This window comes from Equus asinus, chromosome 14 (assembly GCF_041296235.1).
Source record: "Equus asinus isolate D_3611 breed Donkey chromosome 14, EquAss-T2T_v2, whole genome shotgun sequence".
NCBI lineage: Eukaryota > Metazoa > Chordata > Mammalia > Perissodactyla > Equidae > Equus > Equus asinus.
This window is the reverse complement of record NC_091803.1, coordinates 41,590,122-41,613,257: the sequence shown is the minus strand read 5'-3', so window position 1 is coordinate 41,613,257 and position 23,136 is coordinate 41,590,122. Positions and strand designations below refer to the sequence as shown.

Sequence of the window (23,136 nt, the reverse complement as noted above, 5' to 3'; positions counted from 1 at the left end):
TACATTTGTAAAAGAGGGTAATAGCAATATCTGTATTACAGTGTTCAGTGAGGATTAGACGAGTTTATATATTTGAATGCTCAGCACTCTGCATGGTACATCAAATACTAAATAAATGTTAGCTATCACTATTACTATTTTTATGTTGTTCTCTCAACTCCAGCTCTTCGACAGTGTCCTAAAGATTATTCAATCAAGTCCCATAGTCTATAATTCAAATTCCAGCATGGTCTTTCATTACCAGAATTTCCCCTCAAACAATCTGCATTGGTTTTCTATTGTCATGTAACAAATTACGTCACACTTAGCTACTTGAAACAATGTCTCTTTAGGATCTCACTGTCTGTGGGTCAGAAGTCCAGCAGAGCTCAGCTGGGGTCTCTGCTCAGGATCTCACAAGGCCAAAATCAAGGTGACAGCCAGGTTGAGCCCATAGCTCAAGGATGTGGGAAGAATCCGCTTCCAAACTCATTCACGTTGTTGGCCGAGTTCAGTTCCTTGAGGCTGCAGGACTGAAGTCCTTGTTTCCTTGCTGGCTGTTGGCCAGGGACTAAATTCAACCTCTGGTGGCCACCCACATTCCTTGTCAGGTGTCCCCTCCATCCCCCGATCCAGCAGTCAGTCAAATCTTTCTCATGCTCAAATCTCTCTGACTTCCTCTTCTGCTATCAGTTGCAGAAAACTCTCTACTTTTAAAAGGCTCATGTGATTAGGTTAAGTCCACCCTGATAATCTTCCTTTTGATTGATTTGAAGTCAATTGAAAAGTCCCTTTTGCTATCTAACATAATAATCATGGAAGCTATGTCTCATCATATTGACAAGTCCCACTCATCCTCCAAGGGTAGAGGATTATAGAAGGGTGAGGGTCATTGGGAGTCATTCTCCGAATTCCACCCACCACACGAGCTACGTTCCAGACACAGTGAACTCTCCTTAAATGGGCCTTGAGCACTCTTGCCTCTAGACTTTGGCTCTCAGTGCTCCCTCTGCATGGAATGGTCTTCCCAGGCCTGTTCTCTGAGACATGGCTCAAATGAGAAATCCTCTGTGCCTTTGATCCTTCTGCCTACATATAACATAGCTCTTCTCTAAACAGCATAGAGTCTTATTAGAACATCTTCTGTGGCACATGTCACACTGTCCTGTAGTTATGAGCATCTCCTAGAGCCCTATTAAACTCTATACATCTTGAAGTCTGTTCCATGTCTTATTGCAGTCCTCAACAATGACTTGCACATAGTGGGTGCTCAGGAAATTTTGTTTGATGGAATAAATGTTGAATAAATACACCCCAAAATTCAGCCGTCTCTGTTTATCGGGGGACAGATTTAACTGAAAAAAAAAATAAAACATTTAACAACTCAGCATGTATTGAGGACACACCAAGCGACAGGAACTGAGCTACATCCATAGACAACACTTTATTTGGCCATGTTACTGTCTCATTCACCAGAGATTACTCAAATGCAACAAGACTCCAGTTTCCTTATTGCCTTTTCCCCAGTACCATTCTCTTAAGCATTGTTGCTAAGCAGTGTATTCCAAAGGAAGAAAGAGGCACAAAGACTAAGAAGCAAGGAGTTTTGACAACCAGGATGACCTAGATGAAACCATTTTTGCAGGCTTACAAAGAGCAAATCTATGCCCTAAAGCAACAGTTCTACATCTTTAATGGGCAGGAGAATCACGAGGGGAGCTTATGAAAAAGCAGAATCACAAATGATTATTCTGTAGGTTGAGAGAGAGCTAAGACCTTGACATCTTTTCTACGGTGACTCCGATACCGGTAGCCCAAAGGACCACACTTGCAGAATGAACACACTAAAAGATGTTCCTCACTTGGGGAAGTTCATGAAAAAAAAATCTTCCCATTCATTCTCCTATCCATCCTACAGATATTTATTGAGTCTTGGCTATTGAGCAGCAGAGATATAATGGTAAAGAAAACCCTGAAAACAAACAAACAGTATTCTTTCAGTCCTTGTCACAGCCAGAATTCATGGCTTCATCAATGCACTGCCATTGTTTTTCTAAGCAAAGCAAGCACATAGCAGAAGGCATAATGTGTTTCTGCCCACTGGTAGAATGTGTAAACAATGCACTTCAGTTTTAGCAATCCACACAATTGTTCAGTCAATTGTCATTTACTGGTGTCCTCTCAATTATAATTTCCCTCCGTGACTTCTTTTACATAATCATTGGAATATGTGTATGCAGAAGCCAAGTACGATGCTTGCATAAATCCTTCAATCCTTTAGCAGGATGAAGCTCTTTGCGGATTATTGATATCACACACAAACACACAAGAAATATTCTGCACATTCTCATGAGTTCTTGAGACTCACTGGGCCATTCTAGTTTAAATGTGGTGGGAAAGTGATGGGGGGTAGTTAAAATACAATGATTTAGAAGAGAGGGAGTTACAGCTTCTATAATTAGAAACCACATCATGTAATAATTGCAACCCATGCACACACCATTGTTGGTGAAAGCCTAGATGCAACACGTTGATATGTCACAGTGAGAATCATACACTCCAGAGATCAATCTTAGCTTTTTCTAAGATCTCCTTTATCATATCTGCACTAAGAATTCTTTAATTGGCATCTACTTCATTATGCACAAGACATAAGAAACAGGGTACGATAAATCCCCTTCTTTAATGAGCCAAACTGGAAGATGGAGCTACTGTAGACAAAAAAACACAGGGCCTGTGAAATGTGATACTTATACCTCAAGTTCCAAGGAGCCGGGTTTGGGTGGAATCTGCTGCATCCAGTGAGAAAAAGGAGGTGTGTGTCATTCTACGGGCACAAGGAAATCCCTTAATTTCTCCTCCAAAATATCCCATCCCTGTAGGATGTAGTGATTACGAATGCAGGCTTTGGGGCCAGGCAGACCTCCATTCACATCCTACTTCCATCACTTACTATCTGGGAGATCTGAAGCAGGTCACTAGTATCTCTGAATCTGAATTTCCATTTATGAGACAGGGATAAGAGTACCTACTCTAGATGAGCTATTGACATGACTAACTGAGATCATGAATGTAAAAACCTCAGCATGGTTAATAAATGGTGTTAGCTGTTAATAAATGGTGGCTGAAGTCATCAACGCCAACAGATTGTTTAGAGGCCCTTCTATGCACTTTAAACAAAGCCTTGTGGGAGAGCTAAAGAAACACAGGAAAGGAACAGACCCATCCCTGAGGGGGCTCGTAGTCTAAGTGAAGATGAAGAGGCAAGCAAGCAATTACAACACAAGCTGTTAACGCTCTTAGGAGTTAGTATGTATGTCTGTAGAAGCGAAGGGGAAAGGACTCAATCCATTTAGGATTATCCGGATGCAGAATCAATAGGAAGGGTGTCCTTGGCAAAGAAGGAAAAATGTTTGAAGGGACAGGAACACCAGGGACATGCTACACATGAGTAGATGACAACTGAACATGAAGGCTTGGGGGATACTGGGAGGATAAGAATGAAGCTCTCTGTGCTGGGACACAGGAGAAGAACCACATTTGGGAGAGGAAGATGATGACTTTGGCTTTGAAGAAGATGAAGTTGGAGGTCTGAGACTATCCACGTGGGGGTGGTCTGCAGGCAAGACTAGAAGTCAGGAGATCTGAGCTGGAGGGAGGGTTCTAGGAGTCATCACAGCGAGGAAGGCAGCTGGAACCCAGGGCACCAATGAGAACGCAACCCGAGTGATGAGAAGGAAGAGGGAAACAGATGCATCCGAGCGAGGGGAATGGGACGCTTCACTCAGGAAGACATAACGATGGGTCTCCCTTATGCCTTACTGGCATCTCTACCTCCCATTGTGGTACTGGCATCTCTATCATCTCTAATTAGCACTCCTCTAGAAAATAAGGTTGTTTAATATTTATGAGTTTTATCCTATTTATGCTCGGTGTCGAAACTTCAAAACTGCTTTAAAAATCTTTCTTTAAATCTCTCTCTCTGAATATATATCCTTTCTACAGCTAGTCTGTATATATATGTATGTACGTGTGTGCATACATACATACGTATTTTTATTTTAAAGCTAGTGTAATCCTAAAATGGTAAATGGAGTTATTCTCAAAGCATTTTTTTTCAAGTAGCTAATAGGAAAGTGATTCAACTTGGAGGAATCCAATCTATCATTCAAGGTCCAACTGCGATGTCCCTGCCCTCCTGAAGTCTTCCCCAATTGACCGAGTCAAGGTCACCCCTCTTTCCCAGAGTTGGCTCAGTTATGAGCTACTTGAGGAGAGGGATGGTTTCTTACCCATCCTTGCCTCCGCCCTGGTGCCTCATGGAATGTTGGCCATAGAGTTGGCGCACAGTGGGTATTGGTGGTACTGGCCTGGGATGCCAATTGGTTTGTATCCAGGGTATTGTTTTCAAGCATCTCTGGGAAGCCTTGGACCCATCAAGCTCCAAGGCAGAGGAAACCATCGAAGAAAGGAGAGTCAAAGGGTATGGAAGTCCCAATGTGCAAGAGAAAGCCTGATCAGCATTGAGTTCTGTGTCTGTTGAACATAAGCAGGCAGTGTGCACAGCATTGGAATGATCCACGCCAGCCACACACAAGGGCCCAGCAGAAACCCAATGCCCCTTTAAGGGCTTGTTATGTTTTCCCAGACACCCTCATTTCATGCTGCTGCTTCCAATGACGCCACAGGGTAACCTCAGAGATGAAAAGAAATTGCCTTTGAGCCCCAGAGTAACAGCTCCCTCTTTCTTCAGGCCTTCCCCTCTGATGACCCGCTGTACCAGTGCGCGCTGCTGGGGGGCAGCCTTAAGGATAACACGACTGGCATTTATCTGCTTCACTGGCTTCCTCTTTCTCCGAGACAGCAGCACAAGGAGTTATTTCTGAAGCCCTGGATCCCCCAAGTGCCAAGAGACTCAACTAACTCCAGGAAACATTTGTACATTCTAAGCTCAACTCGGCAGCAATTCCCCAAGCTGCCTTTTTGGGAAATTGCTGTATTTTGACAGGAATTTGAAGGAGTACACACAAAATATTAAAAGGGCATTTTCTGTATCTGGAATTGGAGTATATGAAGGGCAGCCTTCTTTTATGCAACGTAATCACCTGCACCACAGTGGCCTCCCTGTGAACAGAGTACTTGGCAAATGAGCCAGGTCCAAAGGCAGCACGGAAAATCGACAGGCGTGAGCCAAGCCTGACCCGGGACTGAGTAAATCCAACCAAAGAGAATGATTTTACGGCTCCCAAAGTGACCCTCAGATTGTGTAACTTCAAAGCTTGAAAAGTAACCCCAAAACGCAACAACATAAGGCAGAAAGGCCCAAGTTCTCAACCTCCTGTTAAGGATAAGAAAAAAATAACTTGCCTTTTGGCTTTGCATTTGTAAGAGGAAAGAAAAACCAGAACTTGAAGGATGGATAAAAGAAAGTGAGGATATAGGAAAGCATTACAGGCCAAAAAAAAGGTGTTCAAAGTCCCAGATGCATAAAGGAACCCAGGTCAGTCATGGAGATGCGCGTCAATTAATACGGCGGACAACAGGGTATACCTAAGGGAAGAGAGAGAGAACAAGTGGGGAAAGTTAACTAGAAGCTAATGCTTTTCTCAAGCTTCACAAATGTGTGGAGTCCTACCCTATCCCCTTGCACACACACACACACTAGAATTGAAGTTCCTTGAGTACAGAAATTTTTTTTTGTCTCTTGTTCACTGACAGATTCTAAGCATCAAGAATAGTGCCTAGCACACAAGAAGAACTGAATAAATGTGTGTTGAGTGAATGAATAAACGAAGTTGTCAGTCAGTGGTTGGGTGGACCGCCTAAGGGAAAAATGAAGTAGCCGTTCAACAAACAATGGATATTGTTGTCATAACTAGTATTTATGTCTGTGAGTTAAATAGGAAAACTCAGTAAACGTTGGTAGCTAATTGTGCCGAGTATTTTTATCTGAAGGGTTTAAAGAAGTTTTTTTAATTAAGGTACAATGACATGCAATAAAATAAGCAGATCTTGTGTGATCATTTGATGCATTTTGACAAATGTTTGAGATAGGGAAGATTGCTATAATTCTAGAAAGTTCCCTGTGCTCCTTTCCTATAAATGGCTCTCCTCCACAAAAGCAACCATTATTCTGATATCTAACCCCATAAACTAGTTTTGCCTCTTCTTGAACTTCAGATAAACGGAATTATACAGTATAATCTTCTGTGTCTGGTTTCCTTTATTCAACATAATGTTTTTTCAATTTGTCCACATTGTTGTAGGTATTACCTGTTCATTCTTATTAATGAGTAGCACTCCATTTTATGAATATACCATAATTTATTTATCCATTTCCTTGTTGATGGACATTTGAGTTCTCTCTGCTTTGCCATGATGAATAAAGTTGCAATGAACATTCTTATACAAATACTATTTTGGGCATATGTTTACATTTCTTTGCAGTGAATACTAGGAGTGGAATTACTGGATCATAAAGTTTGTGTATGTTTAATTTTGTAAGAAACTGCCAAACAGTTTTCCACAGGGGTAGTAATTTTACATTCCCATCAGCAATATTTAAGAGATTCAATTGCTCCATATCCTTATCAACACTTAGTATTGTCAGTCTTTTTCATTTTAGCCATTCAGTGGGTGTGAAGTGTTATCTCAACTTGGTTTTATTTTGCATGTCTCTGATGATCATTGATGTTAAGCATATTTTCACGTACTTATTGGCCATCTGAGTAATATCTTTTTTGAAGTGTTTAAGTCAATTTCCCACTTATAATTCTATGGTTTTTCTTTTTATTATTGATTTATAGGAGTTCTTTATATATTCTGGATATGAGTCCTTTGATATATGTATATATATATATATATTTATTTAATATTTTTTCCCAATTTGTGGCTTGCTTTTTTCATTTTATAACAGTGTCTGTACTTGGGCAAAAGTTTTAAATTCTGATGGAGTCCAGTTTATTATTTTTACTGTATGCTTAATGCCTTTTGCCTTCTGCTTTCTCAGATCACAAAAATATCCTCCTATATTTTCTTCTAGAAGTTTATAGTTTTAGTTTTTACATTTAAGTCTGAAATTTATTTTAAGTTAGTTTTTGTATATAGTGTGAGCTACAGGTCAAGGTCTATTTCTTTTTTCCACAGATATCCAGTTGATCAAGCACCATTTATTAAAAAGACTTTCCTTTCCCCCATTGTCACAATTATTCCAAAAAAATCATTTGAATGTATGTTTGTGGATCTACTTTCATTATTTCATCATTATACAAGATGTTAGTTATAGGGTTTTCATAGATAATCTTTCTCAGATCAAAAAGTCTCCTTTCTTTATCATGAACGAATATTAGATTTTTTTTCAAATGCTTTTTCTGCATCTATTGAGATAACTACACAATTTTCTCCTCTATTAGGTTAATATGATAAATTACATTAATATACTTTTTGAATGTTAAACCAATCTTGAATTCCTAGGATAAACCCCACTTATCCATAATGTATTTCTTTTAATATATTGCTGGATTATGATTACTAACATATTGAAAAACTCTGTGTAGATTGGTATTATCTCTTTCTAAAATGTTTGACAGAATTCACAGTGAAGCCCTGTAAGCCAGGAGTTTTTCTTGTTTTTTAAACGGGAAAGTTTTTAGTTGTGAATTCAATTTCTTAGCAAATTTAGAGATACTCAGATTGTCTATTTCCTTTTGTGTCAGTTTTGGAAGCTTGTGGTTTTTCAAGAAATCTGGCCATTTTATCTACATTGTTGAATTTATTGGCATAAATTTTTTTATCATTTTCATGTCCATAATGTCTGTGGTGATTTCCCCTCTTGCATTTTCAGTACTGGTTAGTGGTAGCTGTGTTTTCTCTCTTTTGTATGATCACTCTTGCTGGGAATCATGAATTTATTAATCTTTTCAAAGAACTAGCCTTTGGCTTTGTTGATTTTCTCTATGCTCTGTGTTCTACTTTGTTGATTTTTACTCTTATATTTATTATTTTCTTCTTTCTACTTCATTTGGATTTACTTCACTCTTTTTTTCATAGCTTCTTAATGTAGAAGGGTAAATCATTGACTTTACATTTTCCTTGATTTTTTTATCATAAGCATTTAAAGCCGTGAATTTCCCTCTTAGCACGTCTTCAGCTTTATTCTTAAAATTTTAATACGTTGTGTTTTCACTGCCATCCCATTCAAAATATTTTCTAACATCTTCCTGATTTCTTCTTTGACCCACAGGTTATTTAGAAGGGCGCTACCTAATTTCCAAACATCTGGGGATTTTCTAGATATATTTTTATTATTAATTTTTATTTTAATGCTCTTGTGGTCAAAGAACGCATCCTGCATTATCTCAGTCCTTTGAAATATATTGAGACTTGTTTTACGCTCTGGAATAGAGTCTACTTTGGTGAATTTTCCAAGTGCACTTGAAGGAACGTGTATTCTGCAGCTGTTGGATGTAGCGTGCAAAATCTCAAAAGCTCCCCCTTCAGCTCTCCCTTCGAGGAATCTGTCACTGACCCCCTCAAAGTCAACGATTCTGTTTGCACAATATTCTCTTCTGATGCAGTTAACTACAGCCGTGGCTCCCACACTCCATCCCGGAACTTCCTACCCCAAGGATCTCTCAGCCTCCGTCTGATGCGCCAAGTGAAGACACTTCAAGCTGTTGAAGTAGTTCAGGGGCCATTCACTGCTTGTCAAAAAAGACAAGACAGCAACCTAGGCTTCTCTTAAGGTCTCTTTTATTCCCGTCTCATGCGATATTGTGGCCTCTAATTTGAGAGCTGAATTATGGGGGAAGAGAGAGTACAAGTGGCCCAGATATTGTCACTGTCTGCATGGGATCATCTATAACTCCCCCGTGAAGACTCCTGCCTCTGACCCAGGAGATGGCTTGTGTGAGACGTGAGATGATTTTTTTCCTGCACAGTTATTTTTTATATTTTAATAGTTAATATATATGTACTAGAAAATGTGCTTTATGAGAAATATAACCTCTCTCTCCAACCTATGATTTACAGATATGGTACACTTTAGTTTTGGAAATTAGTTGATTTAAAGGAATAGACTAAGTAAATGAAAATGCAACAGGTTCGTCCTATGGCAAAATATGTCAATGCAATACAGGATTATGAGGGTGAAGCAAACTGGTATGATCGCTGCTATATAGTCAACATTTGCTACTGCAAGGATGTGAACCAAACTCCAGTCTTTAAATTATCCTAAGTCCTTCAAGGACCTTTCCTACCGGGATCTGAGAGCCTGACCTAGAGAACAGCACACAATTACCACCGTTTGTCCACGGAAAGCATTCCAACTGCACCTTACAATCTTTGCTCTGCCTTGTTCCTAGAAAGGTCTGCCCCTGGCCCTGGGATGGGATCTGGAGCAGCTCAAAGGGAAATGTTTCGGGAAAAGGAGTAATTTGAGCCCCTTTGTTGACCACGCTGCCCTCTCTCCCCTGCATTCCGCACGCAGACGGGTGCTCACCTTTTCCCATTCTCGATCCTTGTTCAGCACGATCACCACCAGCCTGGGGTGTACCTGGTAGCCTTCCTCCGTGAAGGACAAGTCTTTGCCATCCCAAGTCACATTGACCATAAATCTAGAGAGGAAGAGAGAAAGACAAGTTTTTAGGGCAGAATTAAAGAGGTAAACTAAGGAATGGATGCCACCCACCAGCAGTGTAACACTGGAAAAGCGTAAATCTACACAGCATCACTCATCACAAGCAGCCTCTGCTGCGGGAGGGTTAGTACCCATGCAGGCACTGCTAGTCGACTGTGCACTCTTTTCCATGAGCCTGTTCTCACTCTCAGAATCCCCAGTCTTGTCTAGGCATTAGCAATTGACTGCAACCAGCATACGGGATGGAACTTTTCCGTCCTGTCTTTGTTCAAATAATCTTCTTACAGGAAGACCTTAAAGCATGTTCTATTATGTTTTAACAAGCTTCCCTAAAGGAAACTACTTGCTTATAAACCACCTGGTCTATGGCTTCAAAGAAACACTATCCCATCCATTCATTATTCATTCAACTAATATTTCTGAAATATTCGCTACATGCCAAGACTCAGCTAGCTGGTTGGGGATAAATAAGGAAACAGCCATGATTCTTGCCCTCGTGAAGCTTATAGTCTAAAACAGAAGACAGGCATTAATTGATTAATCACAGAGCTATGACAAGTGCTACAATTCAGAGGTGGGTGTGCTATGTGAAAGTGAAACAGGGGTCGGGCAAGGCTTCTGTAAAAAAGTGCAGCTTGACCTGAATGGTGAACCAGGATTAACAAGGTAAGAAAAGACATGACCATGTTCCTGGTAAACAGGAGGCATGTGCAAAGGCCCTGTGGTAATACATATGAGGGACTGACCGTAAATCAGCGAGGCTGACACAGAGAGAGGGGAATGTGAAATGTGATGTGGCTGAGAAGGTGAATAGGGGCAGATGGTGCAAAGCTTTTCATGTTGAGGAATTTCGTATTTGTTTTAAAACAATAGGTAGACGTTGAAGGTTTTAATCCAGGGGACAATATAATCAGACTTTTCTTGTATAGTATGACCTGAAGGCTGGGTAGAGAACGGTTGGAGAGCGGATATAGGGGGGCTGCTTGCAGTGCTTTCATTATCCAGGTGAGAGGTCATGTTGGCTTTGTTCCTGCTGTGGCCTCAAAAGAGAAGAAAGAGGAGAAGCAGCAGCAACGAATGGGACCAAGTGGAGAAATATTTAGCAGGTATTTAGTGATGGGTTCGAAGTGGGGGTGAGGGAGAGAGAGGCATCAAGGACGATGACTCAGTCTTACCTAATCTTACACAGTCTTGTGCAATCTGCCTTATACAACATCCATGCAGTCAACTTTGGGCGCAGGTATTTCCATTGCAGGTGACGGCTGTCTGCCTCACAATACCCTACCTCCACCAGTCCTCGAAGCCACCTAGCCTGTAGTCAGGCTGGACACAGATGGGGAGGCGAGGCAGAGCTCATCTCCAAGGATTTGGGGGCGAGGGTCTCCAGGGGTCCTCATCCCCTTGCAACTTGAGAAAAACTAATGTTGTTGAAGACTTTCAAGAAAACATACCCCTTAGCAGATGCCCAATAAATACACTATGTGGAATTGAAGTGTTCCAAGACTTCCCCAGAAAGACTGGGTATCCAGAAGCCATAGCATGTTCTTGCTTTATATTCCTTCAACACCAAAAGCAGCTGAAGAAATAAAATATTAAGGAGGAGGACTAGACTACAAAAAAATTCCAAAAGGAGAGATTGGCCTGACTGGTCACATGTCCGCCCCTGGGCCTGACTGTGTTGTGTCGGGGAGAATGAGGTCTCTGAGGACAAGGCGAAAAAAAACAGAGAGAGGCAAAGAACAGTATTGTGTATCCACTCAATGAACTATTTGAGTGACTAAAAATCATGTTTTGGAAGACAAGTTAATAGCATGGAGAAAATGCTCGCTATTTAATGTTAAACAAGCAGAAAAGAGGAGAAAAATAGGGCTGGTCTCTGCATAGAAGCATTACAGGTACTCTTTATTTTCTTTTGCGTATCTTTGCATTTTCCAAATTTTCTGCAAATACTTATTTTTTAACAAAAATACTGTTTGTTAAAAACCAGAAAAATAAAACACTGCTATTCCAGAAGAAGCAAGGAGTAACCACTATTCTGTTTGGTGCATTTGAGGTATCTCAGGCATTTCCTAGAGAGGTATTTTATTGATTCAACTATTTACTGAATGCCTATGTATCAGGCCTTATGATGAGTCCCCTAGACACAGAAATAAAACACATACAGTGTCTGTCCACTCTCTTACCCACATTCTTACAATTCGTCGACAGACACATAAACAATGGCAGCACAGAGAATGCCACTTGAACATCGACGGGCCGTAAATGTGAGAAGTTGTGAGAACTCAGAGGAACGGCTCTATCTCCACCTGAGGGATTTAGGGAGGACTTCCTGGGGAATCTTGAAGAGGGAAGGGGTTGAGGAGAGCTGGGAGAAAAGGATTCTGAGCAAAGGAAGCATCTTGAGTCAAGGAGAGCCCGCAAGGGGAGTGACACAGGCTGGGAGAAGCAGGATAAAGCTGAGCGGGATTTGTCTGGAGAAGATCCCTGAAGCCAGATCATAAGGGACCTCGTATGACACCCTAAAAGGTTTAGATTTTATTCAGAAAGCCCTGGAGTTCCATGAAAGGTTTTCAGAAGAGGAGCGATGCACTCTGATTTGCTGTCATTGGAAGCAGAAGTAACAATGTTTCTTTGCGTTTGAAGACAACGTCAACATTTTTGTTTATGGCTAAAAAAAATTCGCTATTAAGACAATTGGAACTTTTTTTTCTGTTTCTTCTTTCCTCTGATGCCTCCTGGCTGGTGTTTGATGAGCTAAATGGATGCAGCCCAGACAGGCACATCTAAGGAGGTTCCACTCACATTCCTTTACTGAGACTCTTGAGAAGATATTTGCATGGACTAGGGTTAGAGGAGGACTGAATTTTGGTCAAATTCCTCATTACCAACCAGCTTTTAAAGTAATTAGTTGGGGCCGAAATCAAGCTGCTTATATTTTTCAAGTCGACTTTTTGGTTTTGCTCCCCATGGTTATTTTCAGTCTTCTCACATCGTCTGGCACACTGTCGGGGTGCACTTAATGTTTGGTGGTTGAGTATGTTGCCAGGTCCCCACCAGAAGTGCCATCTGTCCATTCACCAATACATCTGTCCATCCATCCATCCATTCATCCAACAGACATGCTTGAGTACCTACTATGTGTCATGCCCCACACCAAGAACTATGCTAGAAAAATGACACGAAAATAGCCAAACATTTCAGTTTTCAAGGCTTTAGAGAGGCACACAAATAATTGCAGTAAAGAACAGTAAGTGTGAAATTAGAGGTAGGTACCAAGTAGGTTGGTGAAGAACACGAGGAATGGAGTGCCCAGTTCTAGTGTGGAGGCAGGGCTGAAGTCAGGAAACCAAGTGGGAGATGTTTGGGTTGTGTTGGAAGGAAGAGTAAGAGTTGGCCAGGTGAATGGCCAGGGGAAAGGAGGGAGATGCTGCATGGAGGAAACTGCAAAGCCAAAGGCACAGAACTGTGAAACACCCTGATGGAACTCTGTTCATGGAATTTCTACAGAACAATTGCAGACAAAGACCACCAGTGCATGGCCTTCATCTGGGCTAGTAGAAAATCCGTTAGCAAGTCCCTCTGTATCTGCTGCCCAAAACTCAGTTAGACCAGCCAAATCAGTGAGGTATTTCTTTTTAATTATTGAATCCAATGAGCTTTCAAGCCAGGTTTTAATGATCCAACACTCTGGGATGAATAGAGTTCAGGTCGGATCAACCTAATGCCCCAAATGTGGGTGAAACTGAAAATTTTAGTCAATTATCAAGAGGTTTGGAAATATCCAGTGTGTTAGGTGTTTGGAAAAGGCAGGCCAGAGAACAAATGTTTGGGTATGACATAGACATGTGACGCCAGGAGGAGCCATACACGGGGTTACGTCGCGTGAACCGAACACCACAGTCACCATTTCAATAAGGAAGCCGACGTGTGCTGCTGAGACCCAGGTCTTTGGAGTTGTCAGTCGAATTTACTTAAATCTCGTTCTTTAATTTCCCATCTCCATCTCCTCCGCTCATTCCCTTGTCTCCCATTTTGTAGTGAAATCAGATGGAATTACCAGGGTGATTATTTACATGTAATCACTCCTCTTCAGATTATATGGAGATCCTCATGCTCCAGATTTTTCTGTGTTCCTTTAAGATTCAATATTCTGGACCAATGAGTCCATACACTCAATGTTAATAATGTCTCTTTCTTTTTTATTTTTTCCATTAAGAGTCTTCAGTACCTTGGAAGGGGGAAAAAAAAACTCTAACAGAAACTTTTGCTGAGCAGTAATTTCATTATGAAATTGGCAGGGAGCAAGGACCTATTACCTTCGATTTCCCCATCCAATTTCTAGGAAAGGGAGTCTGTATTTCCTCAGGATTTCTTCCCATCTAAACTTGCTCCAGAGCAAACTTATCTACAATACCATTATACGCCCCATTGCTTGGTCCCCATTAACACCTGCTGGGCACTTGTATTAAACAGTAAAAGCTCACCATTTTGTTTCTCTCTCAAAAATTGATTATAAACTTTTAGTGCCCAGATAAAAGATCAGAAATTCTGGCTGCTGCTAAGCTTCACATTACACCTTCAATCTTTCCATCAGGAGCAATAAACACACAAAAGCCTGCTGGTGAAATATAGAAGGGCGGGGGGCTCTCATGGTTCACAGAGGGTCCACTTCTGTTATCATCATCCATCGACGGTAAATGCCAGGTAGTTGTTTTTTTTATTGTCAGTGACATACACAACACTCAGCCAGAAAATATGAAAATTATGTGACACACATACAAGCTTCCTTTGGTATCTATAGTCCTAGGTGTTTGAAGCTGAAGTCCAGGTGAAAGGAACATTTCTCTACTGCTTGTATTTTGTGCCTTATGAATAGCTGATATATGGGGATCAGAAATAACACTGAAAACTAAATAGGCGTAGGGGCTAGCCCAGAGGCATGGCAGTTAAGTTTGCATGTTCCACGTCAGGGGCCCGGGGTTTGCAGGTTTGGATCCTAGGCGTGGACCTATGTACCACTCCTCAAGCCATGCTGTGGTGGTGTACCACATAAAAATGTGGGGCCAATTTTCCTCACCAAAAAAAAAAAAAAAAAAAAGGTAGGCTTTTTTCCCTATATTATGACTGCAAAGAAATTGGGCCAGAATTGTCAAGTTCTCTGTAGTCCTGCGCCATCTAATATGGTGGCCACCAACTACAGGTGGCTTCAAGTGTTGAGCACTTGAAGTGTGGTTAGTCTGAATGGAGATGCACCACAAGGGCCCAAGATACCCTGGATCTTGAAGACTTTGTATAAAAAAATAGTGGGAAAGACTCATGGACAAATTGATATTGATTTCATATTGAAATATTTTAGACACATTGGGTGAAATAAAATGTATTATTAAAACAAATTTCATCTGCTTCTTTTCACTAGTTTAACGTGCTGCCAGAAGATTCCAGATTACGTGAGGCTGGCATTATATTTCTATGCGAGAGCTGTTCTGGGCTGTCCTTGCTTTGTTTGTCTGTTTGTTTTAACCAGTAGATTGTATGCATCGTGAAGGCAGGGACCTCACTGGCCTTGTTTCGTATTGTTTTCTAGTGCCAAACAGCACCTGGCAGAGAGCCGGTGCTGAATAAATACGTGGAGATGAATAAAAGAACGAATTGCTGTGTCTCCATGGTGGATGACGCACCAGGATCAAAGCCTGGCTCTGCCACTCCCTGGCTGTATCACCTTGGGCAGCGTATTTAAAATGCTCTGAGCCTTCATTTCTTTCTTTCCTTCTCTGTAAAAATGGATCGGGTTAAGCCGTTAGGAACTAGCCATGACGGTTTCATGTAGTTTAACCTAACAGATACCTAACCCCCAGGTCTAGGGGCAGGACCAGCAACAATGGACATAAAATGCCCAGCAAGATGCCTGGTATACAGCTGTTGCCTAATAAATAGTAGTTAATGTATATGTAAATTTCCCATGCGTTTTTTACTATGTTTCCACCCTGTCATATTTTCTACCCTGCCCCAAATGCAACCTGGTATTTTTAAAGCCATGCTCATCACAGCCATTCTCATTACCAGGGTCCCCCTGTCCTTCTATGAAACGCCAATCTGGGGTCGGCCCAGTGGCGTAGTGGTTAGGTTCGTGCACTCAGCTTCAGTTGCCCCAGGTTTGTGGGTTTGGCCACTGGGTGCGAACCTACATACTGCTCATCAAGCCATGCTGTGGCAGCATCCCACACACAGAAATAGAGGAAGACTGGCACAGATGTTAGCTCAGGGCCAATCTTCTTTACCAAAAAAAACCCCCATATACGGGCTGGATATGCTCCTTAACTATTGCTTTCATGTCTCATTCCTCCAGATTTCTATTTTCTCCCTTTTGCCTTACAGTCGTAAGTCTCCTTTAACTTCCCAAATCTGATTTTCGGAAATGTTCCCTAGACATATTTATTATTCACTATTTCCCTTCAGACTTTAATTCTCTTACCGCTTCATAAATGCCACCATAACCTGGTTAGAGTTTCTCAATTTTCAGTTAATTTTCCATCTGCTTTGCCATTTCCCACGTTTCCAGGCCTTGTCTGGAATCTCACTATCCCTTAAAATGCCTCCTGGAACTGCTTTGGGTGTCACGGTTTTTTCGTTTGTCATTTAATTTACATGTTTTTGAAAACAGAGTCACTGTTTTCTTTAACCTCCTTTCAGTTCTCAAGACGCTCGCATTTTTACAACGTTTCTGCTCTTTCCAGCTTTCTCTGGGTGGTTTGAAATCCCTTTGACTGTGCTGTCTGTCTCAGCACCCTCTTATCCTCCATTAACCACTCCCTTCTGGGCATGAATCCTCGCCTCTCTTGAGAGCAAACTCCTGGTGCCTTTACCCGTTTTCAATTCCCAACCCCTGCACCGCCCCTTGCCCAGATACCCTTGCACCACGGTTTCTTTCCAGCAAGCGTCTTCATGAATGCACCTTCCTCTTTGCCCCGTGCTCAATTGCATACCCTCATTGGTGGCTTCCCTTTTCCCCTGAATGATCCCCAAAGGTGTGACCACAGAGCTAAAGCTTAAATGTCAAGACAGAAATGCAATAACTCCAGCACACAGATCTGCATATTCCAGGCCAGCGCCATCCAAAATGAGCTCAGAAACTACAGCATAGAGAAAAAGGAAAAAAAAAACTGGGTTTAAAAAAAAAAAGAAGAGGGGAGTATTTATTCTTTCAACTCAAATTCTATTGTGGCCATTAAAAAAAAAATAATGTTAGTTGCCTTGGCTGAGTGATACTAAATTTTTAAAAATTAGAGCAGGAGATGCTAACTTCCACAAAGGGGGGGATCTTAGTCTGTTTTGATCACTGCGATTCTAAAGCAACTAGCATCTTGCAGGAAGAGCTTAAAGGTATTTGTCGAATAAATGAACAAATGAATGGGCAGACATAGGCCTCCAGGCTCTTGTTCATTAAATGCTGATTTCCTGTGCAACAACTTCGGGAGGGGATTCTGGAAGACAACTGCTTAGTTCTGGAATCAGACGGCCTGACTCAGAATGTAGATCTGTTGCTTTCCATATCAGGTAAGTATCCCAAATTCTCAGAGCATCCATTTCCTCTTCTGTAAAAGCGAGGTTTTAATAGTGACGTCGCTGCATAATTATAGAGATTAAATTAGATGAAATTTAATGAGACAAGGTATGTAATGTGGCCAGAAGAGTGTGTGACATATAATAAATGATGGTAGCAGGAATAGCAGTAATGGTTACAGTTTTAAATAATTATCTTTTCTCCTCCTAAAATTTGAGATTAAAGGGCTTTCTTTCAGATGCAGGAGGATCCTTTTGGCTGCTAATCCCAGTGCCCCAAGGGAGCCAATGTGCCCTCGAGGCCCCTCCCTCAGGGAAGGAGAAGGAATGAATCTGATGGCTCAGAGCCCACAGTACCCCTGGACCAGGCTATGGTATGAGGGCAGTGACCCAGGTGACAGCCTGCCTTTCACGTCTCCTGGGCTTCCTGTCTCTATTTGGTAGTACACCCGAGCCAGAGGTGACATTTTGGGGACATGCCCCACATGTTGTCTTTGGGAATCCAACCTCTGAGTCTAAAACTTGCAGTAAGTAAGTTAGGGCAAAGCTTTCTCTGTAAATATGGCCATTCCCTTCCCGCCCCAGATGGTATCTCTGAACCAGTTGGCCAAAGGTCTACACTGGGAACAGGACACAGAGCACAGAGTCTAAGATGCCTGTCCTCATTCTACGTTATCAGAAGTTACTGGAAGCCTCAGTGTCCATTAATAAAGTGGTTCTTGGAATGCCACTCTGCTCTTGTCCCTTACATGCATGGTTCTCTCAGGAACCTGGGCGGTGGGGGGGGGGGGGTGGGGGGGGTGGGGGGGGTCTGAAAATTCTTGAAATTCTGGATAGTCTCCTATAACACTATCAAAACAGCACCAAATATACCACCACTAACCTTTAATGACTCTGCTCACCTAACCGTTTAGATGAGGAACTGGCTGGCACAGGGGTTAATGGAACCATCCCACGTAATGAGCATCTATTCTGAGAGAGCCAAAAAAAGTAGGTAATGGGACAAGCAGCTCCTGAGCTCACTCAGTCACCTGCGTCTATGCTGCCAAATTACTCGGGATCTCAAAGAGGCAGATGTACGTGGATGTTGTCTTCTCACCTTCGCATCCCCCGAAAATAGGTGGAATGAGATGATGTGGATCAGCTCAAAGCGCAATTTTATCCAGGAATTTCCGGATATCCCCATACTGGAATACGGGCCCCATGAGAATGGAGGATTTGTTTATTTTATTCTCCGCTGTATTCCCCTTCCAGAACCTGGAACAGTTTCTGGCATAGAGGAGATGCTCAACCCTATTTATTAAAGGAAGGACAGGTCTCAGTTCTCTGCCACGTTATCTCACCCTCCACAATGAGCTCTATTATCTGTCCAGTGGGCGTCCACCTGTGCTGGGGGATCAGCGGGCATCCGGCGAGGGAACTCGAAGGCAGAGGAGAAAGCTTGGACGTGAAGCCAATGGGTCTCTCAGATTCCCACCGTGCTTGAATCTTTAATATATTGTACTTCCTTATAAATTATTATTGGAAAAAAATATTCGACTGCTTAGATCAGTCGATTAAGCAAACAAGCCAGAAAACAGTTAAGAAACTCGTTTCTCCATGCTGCCGCCCGGCTCGAACCCTGGTCTTCACCCCAGGAGACCTGAGGGCTTGTGACCTCCCTGGATATGAGTAATAACAACCACTTAGAGAAAGGGACTAAGATGTATCTCGCACCCAATGCGTGTTCAATGTTGTGCCAGATACTTTCCGTATGTTACCTGAATTTTCACCCTGAGAACTAAGTGCGGATTTTCCCATTTCACAGAGAAAGAACAAGAGGCTCAGAAGATTTTATGATGATTTTATGATGGTACCAAAGTCACCCTGTGACAGACACTTCTGGTTGTCCATCAGTGTCCTCTCTCCTCTTCTGCCTTAGTAATAGAAACACCCATTTTCAGCTGGGCACATAGCCTTCTATAATAAAGTTTACATTTCCCAGCCTTCCTTGTAGCTAGGCATGGCCATGTGACTATGTTCTAGCCAACTGGAAGAGAGAATATATGTGTATAACTTATAGGGAGTATCTTATAGGGAGAGGAAAAGCGCTTCTTTGCTCCTTCCTCCTGGCTGCAATGCAGACATGATGGCTGGAGCACTAGCAACCCTATTGGACTATGAGGTAGAAGCCACTGGCTGAAGGTGGCAGAGCCACAAGGCAAACGGAGGCTGAGTTCCTGACACCACGGAACACCACACAACCCCTGGACTACCTCTGGACTTCTTTTACAGGAGAGAGAATTCAATGCCTATCTTGTTTGAGCCACTTATATGTTTTGGGCTTGCTGTTATTTGAAAATAAAATTAATCCCAGCTGGTTTAAGTGGTAGAGTGACTATTTGAAACAAAACAAATTCCAAGGCCTCTGAATTAAGCTGCATCTGCTCCCAGTTAGCCTCTCTGCACCTCATTTAACCTTCTCTGAAAAATGTGGGTGTGGTGCCACATACGCCTCCGTTTCCCGCCAGCTCTGCAGCATTTGATCCAGTCTCCCAATTTCTCTCCCAATACACACTGTATTTGGTCTTATCCCCGTCTCTTAGTATACGTTGTTCCTCTCACCCTGAATGCCTTCCTATCTCATCATCTTCAATCTAAACGCAATACTTTTGTCAGGGGGAATAGAGAGAATGAGGCTGATTCCAAGCTCACTTTCTTCCACGTGGCCTCTCCTCGTAATCTTTCCTTTTCTTGGTTCACTGTAATCCACACCTCGTGTTACAGCCCTTAGCCGTACATTGTCTCCTACTGTTCCCTCAGGATGTCACAATCACAGATTTGCTCTCACCAGAAGCACAGATCAGGTCCTGGCTCCAGTCAGTCTTGTTTATCTAGCACCATGCTGTCGGGCACAGCCTGCTCAACATTCAACTGACTTGATTCGAAAAGGAGCGCATTAATCTTCACCTCGGGACCACGTTTTTCCCAGTTAACACCAACCACAGGACTGAGTGGCGAGGCCGAGCCAGGCCACATGTCTTTGTCCACACGGTTTTCTGGAGCCATAATTCCTTTCCGTCCCCTACGTTATATTTATTGGCCACCCTTCAAGAGCATCTCAAATAACACCTCCCCCACGTAGTCTCCCCTGATTCCTCCAAACCAGGTAAGCCCTCTCCTAACTGTCAATGCTTATTTTTCATGCAGAAGGCGCCTCTCTTAGAGTACACCTTCCTTATTTATGGGTAGTCCCAACCACTTGGAGGAAATTTTTAAAAGACACCTTTCTGCAGAGTCTTGCGATGGTTAATTTTCTGTGATTGGGCTATGAGACGCCTCGAGAGCTGGCAAAACATTATTTCTCCGTGTGTCAGTGAGGGTGTCTCTGGAAGGGATTAGCATTTGAATCAGTAGATTGAGAAAAGAACACAGCCCTCATCAGTGTGGGTGGGCACCATCCAATCTGTTGAGGGTCTGAACAGAAGAAAAAAGCAGAGGGAGGGAGAATTTGCTCTCACTGCTTGAGCTCAGACATCCATTTTCTCCCGCCCTCGGACATGAGTGCTCCGGGTTCTTGGATCTCTGGACTCAGTCTGGGACTCACACCATTATCCCCTAATTCTTGGCCTTTGGGTTTGGGCTGGAACAACACCACTGGCTTTCCCGGGCCTCCAGCTTGCAGATAGCAAACTGTGGGACTTCTCAGCCTGCATCCCCATGTGACCCAATCCTTCATAATAAGTCTCTTTCTGTATTTCTGTATCTCGATACATCTTACTGGTTCTGTTTCTCTGGAGGACCCTGACTAACACAACCCAATACTACCATCTGCCAGAAGAGCTGTGAAAATAAAATGCAAATCCGTGAGGAATGTGATGCCAAGGGAGACGCCTGGACTTGTGTTATTTGTAACCTGCCCAACTTGATCACCTCTGCTAGATCATAAACTCCTGAGGACAAGAGTTCATAACCCAGCGCTCTGAACTCTGGGAATATTGTCAGGTAGAGAGAAAAGCAGATTTGGGGACAGAAAAGCTGGAGTTGAGTTTTCAATCCACCCTTATTGGCCCTGTATCCTTAAGCAATCACCTGAGTCCTCTGAGATTCGGCTCGTTCCCGCGTCAATATGGGCAACACCACTGTCTCAGTCTACTCAGCTGCTGTAACAAGCTACTGGGTGGCTTAAATAACAAACACTTTTTTCTCGCAGTTCTGGGACATGGAAGTCCAAGATGAAGCCCTGGCCGATGTGAGAGACGGCTTCCCTGTTTACAAACAGCCCTCTTCTCTCTGTGTCCTCACGTGGCAGAGACAGACGATCTCAAGTCCCTTCCTCCTCTTATAAGGGCACAAATCCCATCACGACAGCCCTCATGACCTCGTCGAACGCTACTTACCTCCCAAAGACCCCACCTCTGAATAGCATCACACTGGGGAGCAGAGTTTCGACATGTGAATTTCGGGAGGACACAAGCAACCACACAGAGTAATTGAGAAGTTTCCTGGTGACAGTGCTAAGACTTAGACCAGGGCCTATAATAAACACATTTCTTGATTGACAGCCATAAGTAGGGTGAACAACTACCCCAGTTTTCCCAGAACTGAGGGGTTTCCTGGGGCATGCAACATTCAGTGTTAAAACTAGGACCGTAAGTGATGACCATAAATCAAGAGTTTGGTCCACTAAGTAAGCTCTCAAGTGAACATCTATTGAAATGATTCAAATCCATTTCTTAGCAAACACATCAATTTAAACAAATATTAATTGACTACCTACTATATGACAGCAACATGCAAGAGATAAGATGGTAGGTACAAAATTTGTGGTCCTTTCTCCAAAGTCTTTAGAGTTTAGCAGGAAAAAATTACCGTTATTGGGGAATAATTATAAAACATAAATAACTACAATAAATGATAGTATATTTGCGACCAAAGTCCCTGACGCTATAAAAGTGTTAGCAGGGGACCTAACCTATCGGGATACTGGTTAATCTTGCATTACTTCATTTCTGCCTGCTTTTCTTCACGGCAAACACCAAGCTGAGTCCTCAGGAGGAGAACTCATGCTTTCCAGGAAGCATCAACGACAGAAATGGGCCACGTGCAAGATTCTGGAGAGTGGTGAAAATCCCATCCAGAGGCATTCAAATTTATTTAAAAATAACACCCTCAATGAAATAAAACACATCTGCTGACCACTCGTTTGAACTCTGTTCTAAACACAAACTTAATATTCATGTTCCTTCCCCTAGCAAAAACCTGGGCTTCCTTCTACGCCAGTAGAGTTCACAGGATTACTTCCCTTGTAGGGTGGGTTATTGACATATAATAAGCCCTTTCTTTGGAAAAAGCAACACTTATGTACATCTGAACATCATTCTTCCCCCCAGCCACAAAAAATAGATCTGGGGTCAGGGGGTGCGTCTTCCCAAGCTGGATCCATCAGACTATCTGTCCTAGGAATCTGAAACTTAACAGATGAGACAGAGACCAGGAATTTCGATCTGGACCAAGGTAATGGTGACTTTCCTCCATCAATGAATGTTATGTCATCTTCTGTCCTTTCTAAACCTTGGCTGCCCAAGTTTGATTTTTTAAGATGCCCCAGTAAAGTCCCAATATATTTTCTATCATTCCTTCTTCCTACCTCTTTTGTTTAAATTAATCTAATCAGAGCTAATTTCTGTTACTTATTACCAAAATAACTTATGTAATACTCATTTTGCTCCTGCCTGGACTCAGAACACCTCGCCTGGTCTCCAGATTCCCTGTACGTCATCCCCACGCTCACATGAAGCCCACCTGCCAGATAAACATTCCTAAACTCGGTTCTGATTATGTTCAGTTCTGCTCAAAAGCCTGAAATGCCTCCCTATTGTCCAGAAATAAAATCCATTACTCTTTAGCCAAGTTTAACTTTCAACCTTACCTCCTAAAACTGTTCTTTATGGATCCTTCATTGGAGCAAATCCAGACAA

The 23,136-nt window shown here is 42.4% G+C and overlaps 1 protein-coding gene across 1 annotated transcript in view; it reads right to left on the bottom strand.

Moving 5' to 3' along the window:
* The window catches only part of GRIN2A (glutamate ionotropic receptor NMDA type subunit 2A), a 365,414-nt gene that overhangs the window by 102,986 nt on the left and 239,292 nt on the right, over positions 1-23,136 (bottom strand). The window contains exon 5 of the mRNA XM_044747218.2: positions 9,479-9,593. Coding sequence (XP_044603153.1) covers positions 9,479-9,593 — 115 coding nt within the window. The remainder of the gene's footprint in view (positions 1-9,478; positions 9,594-23,136) is intronic.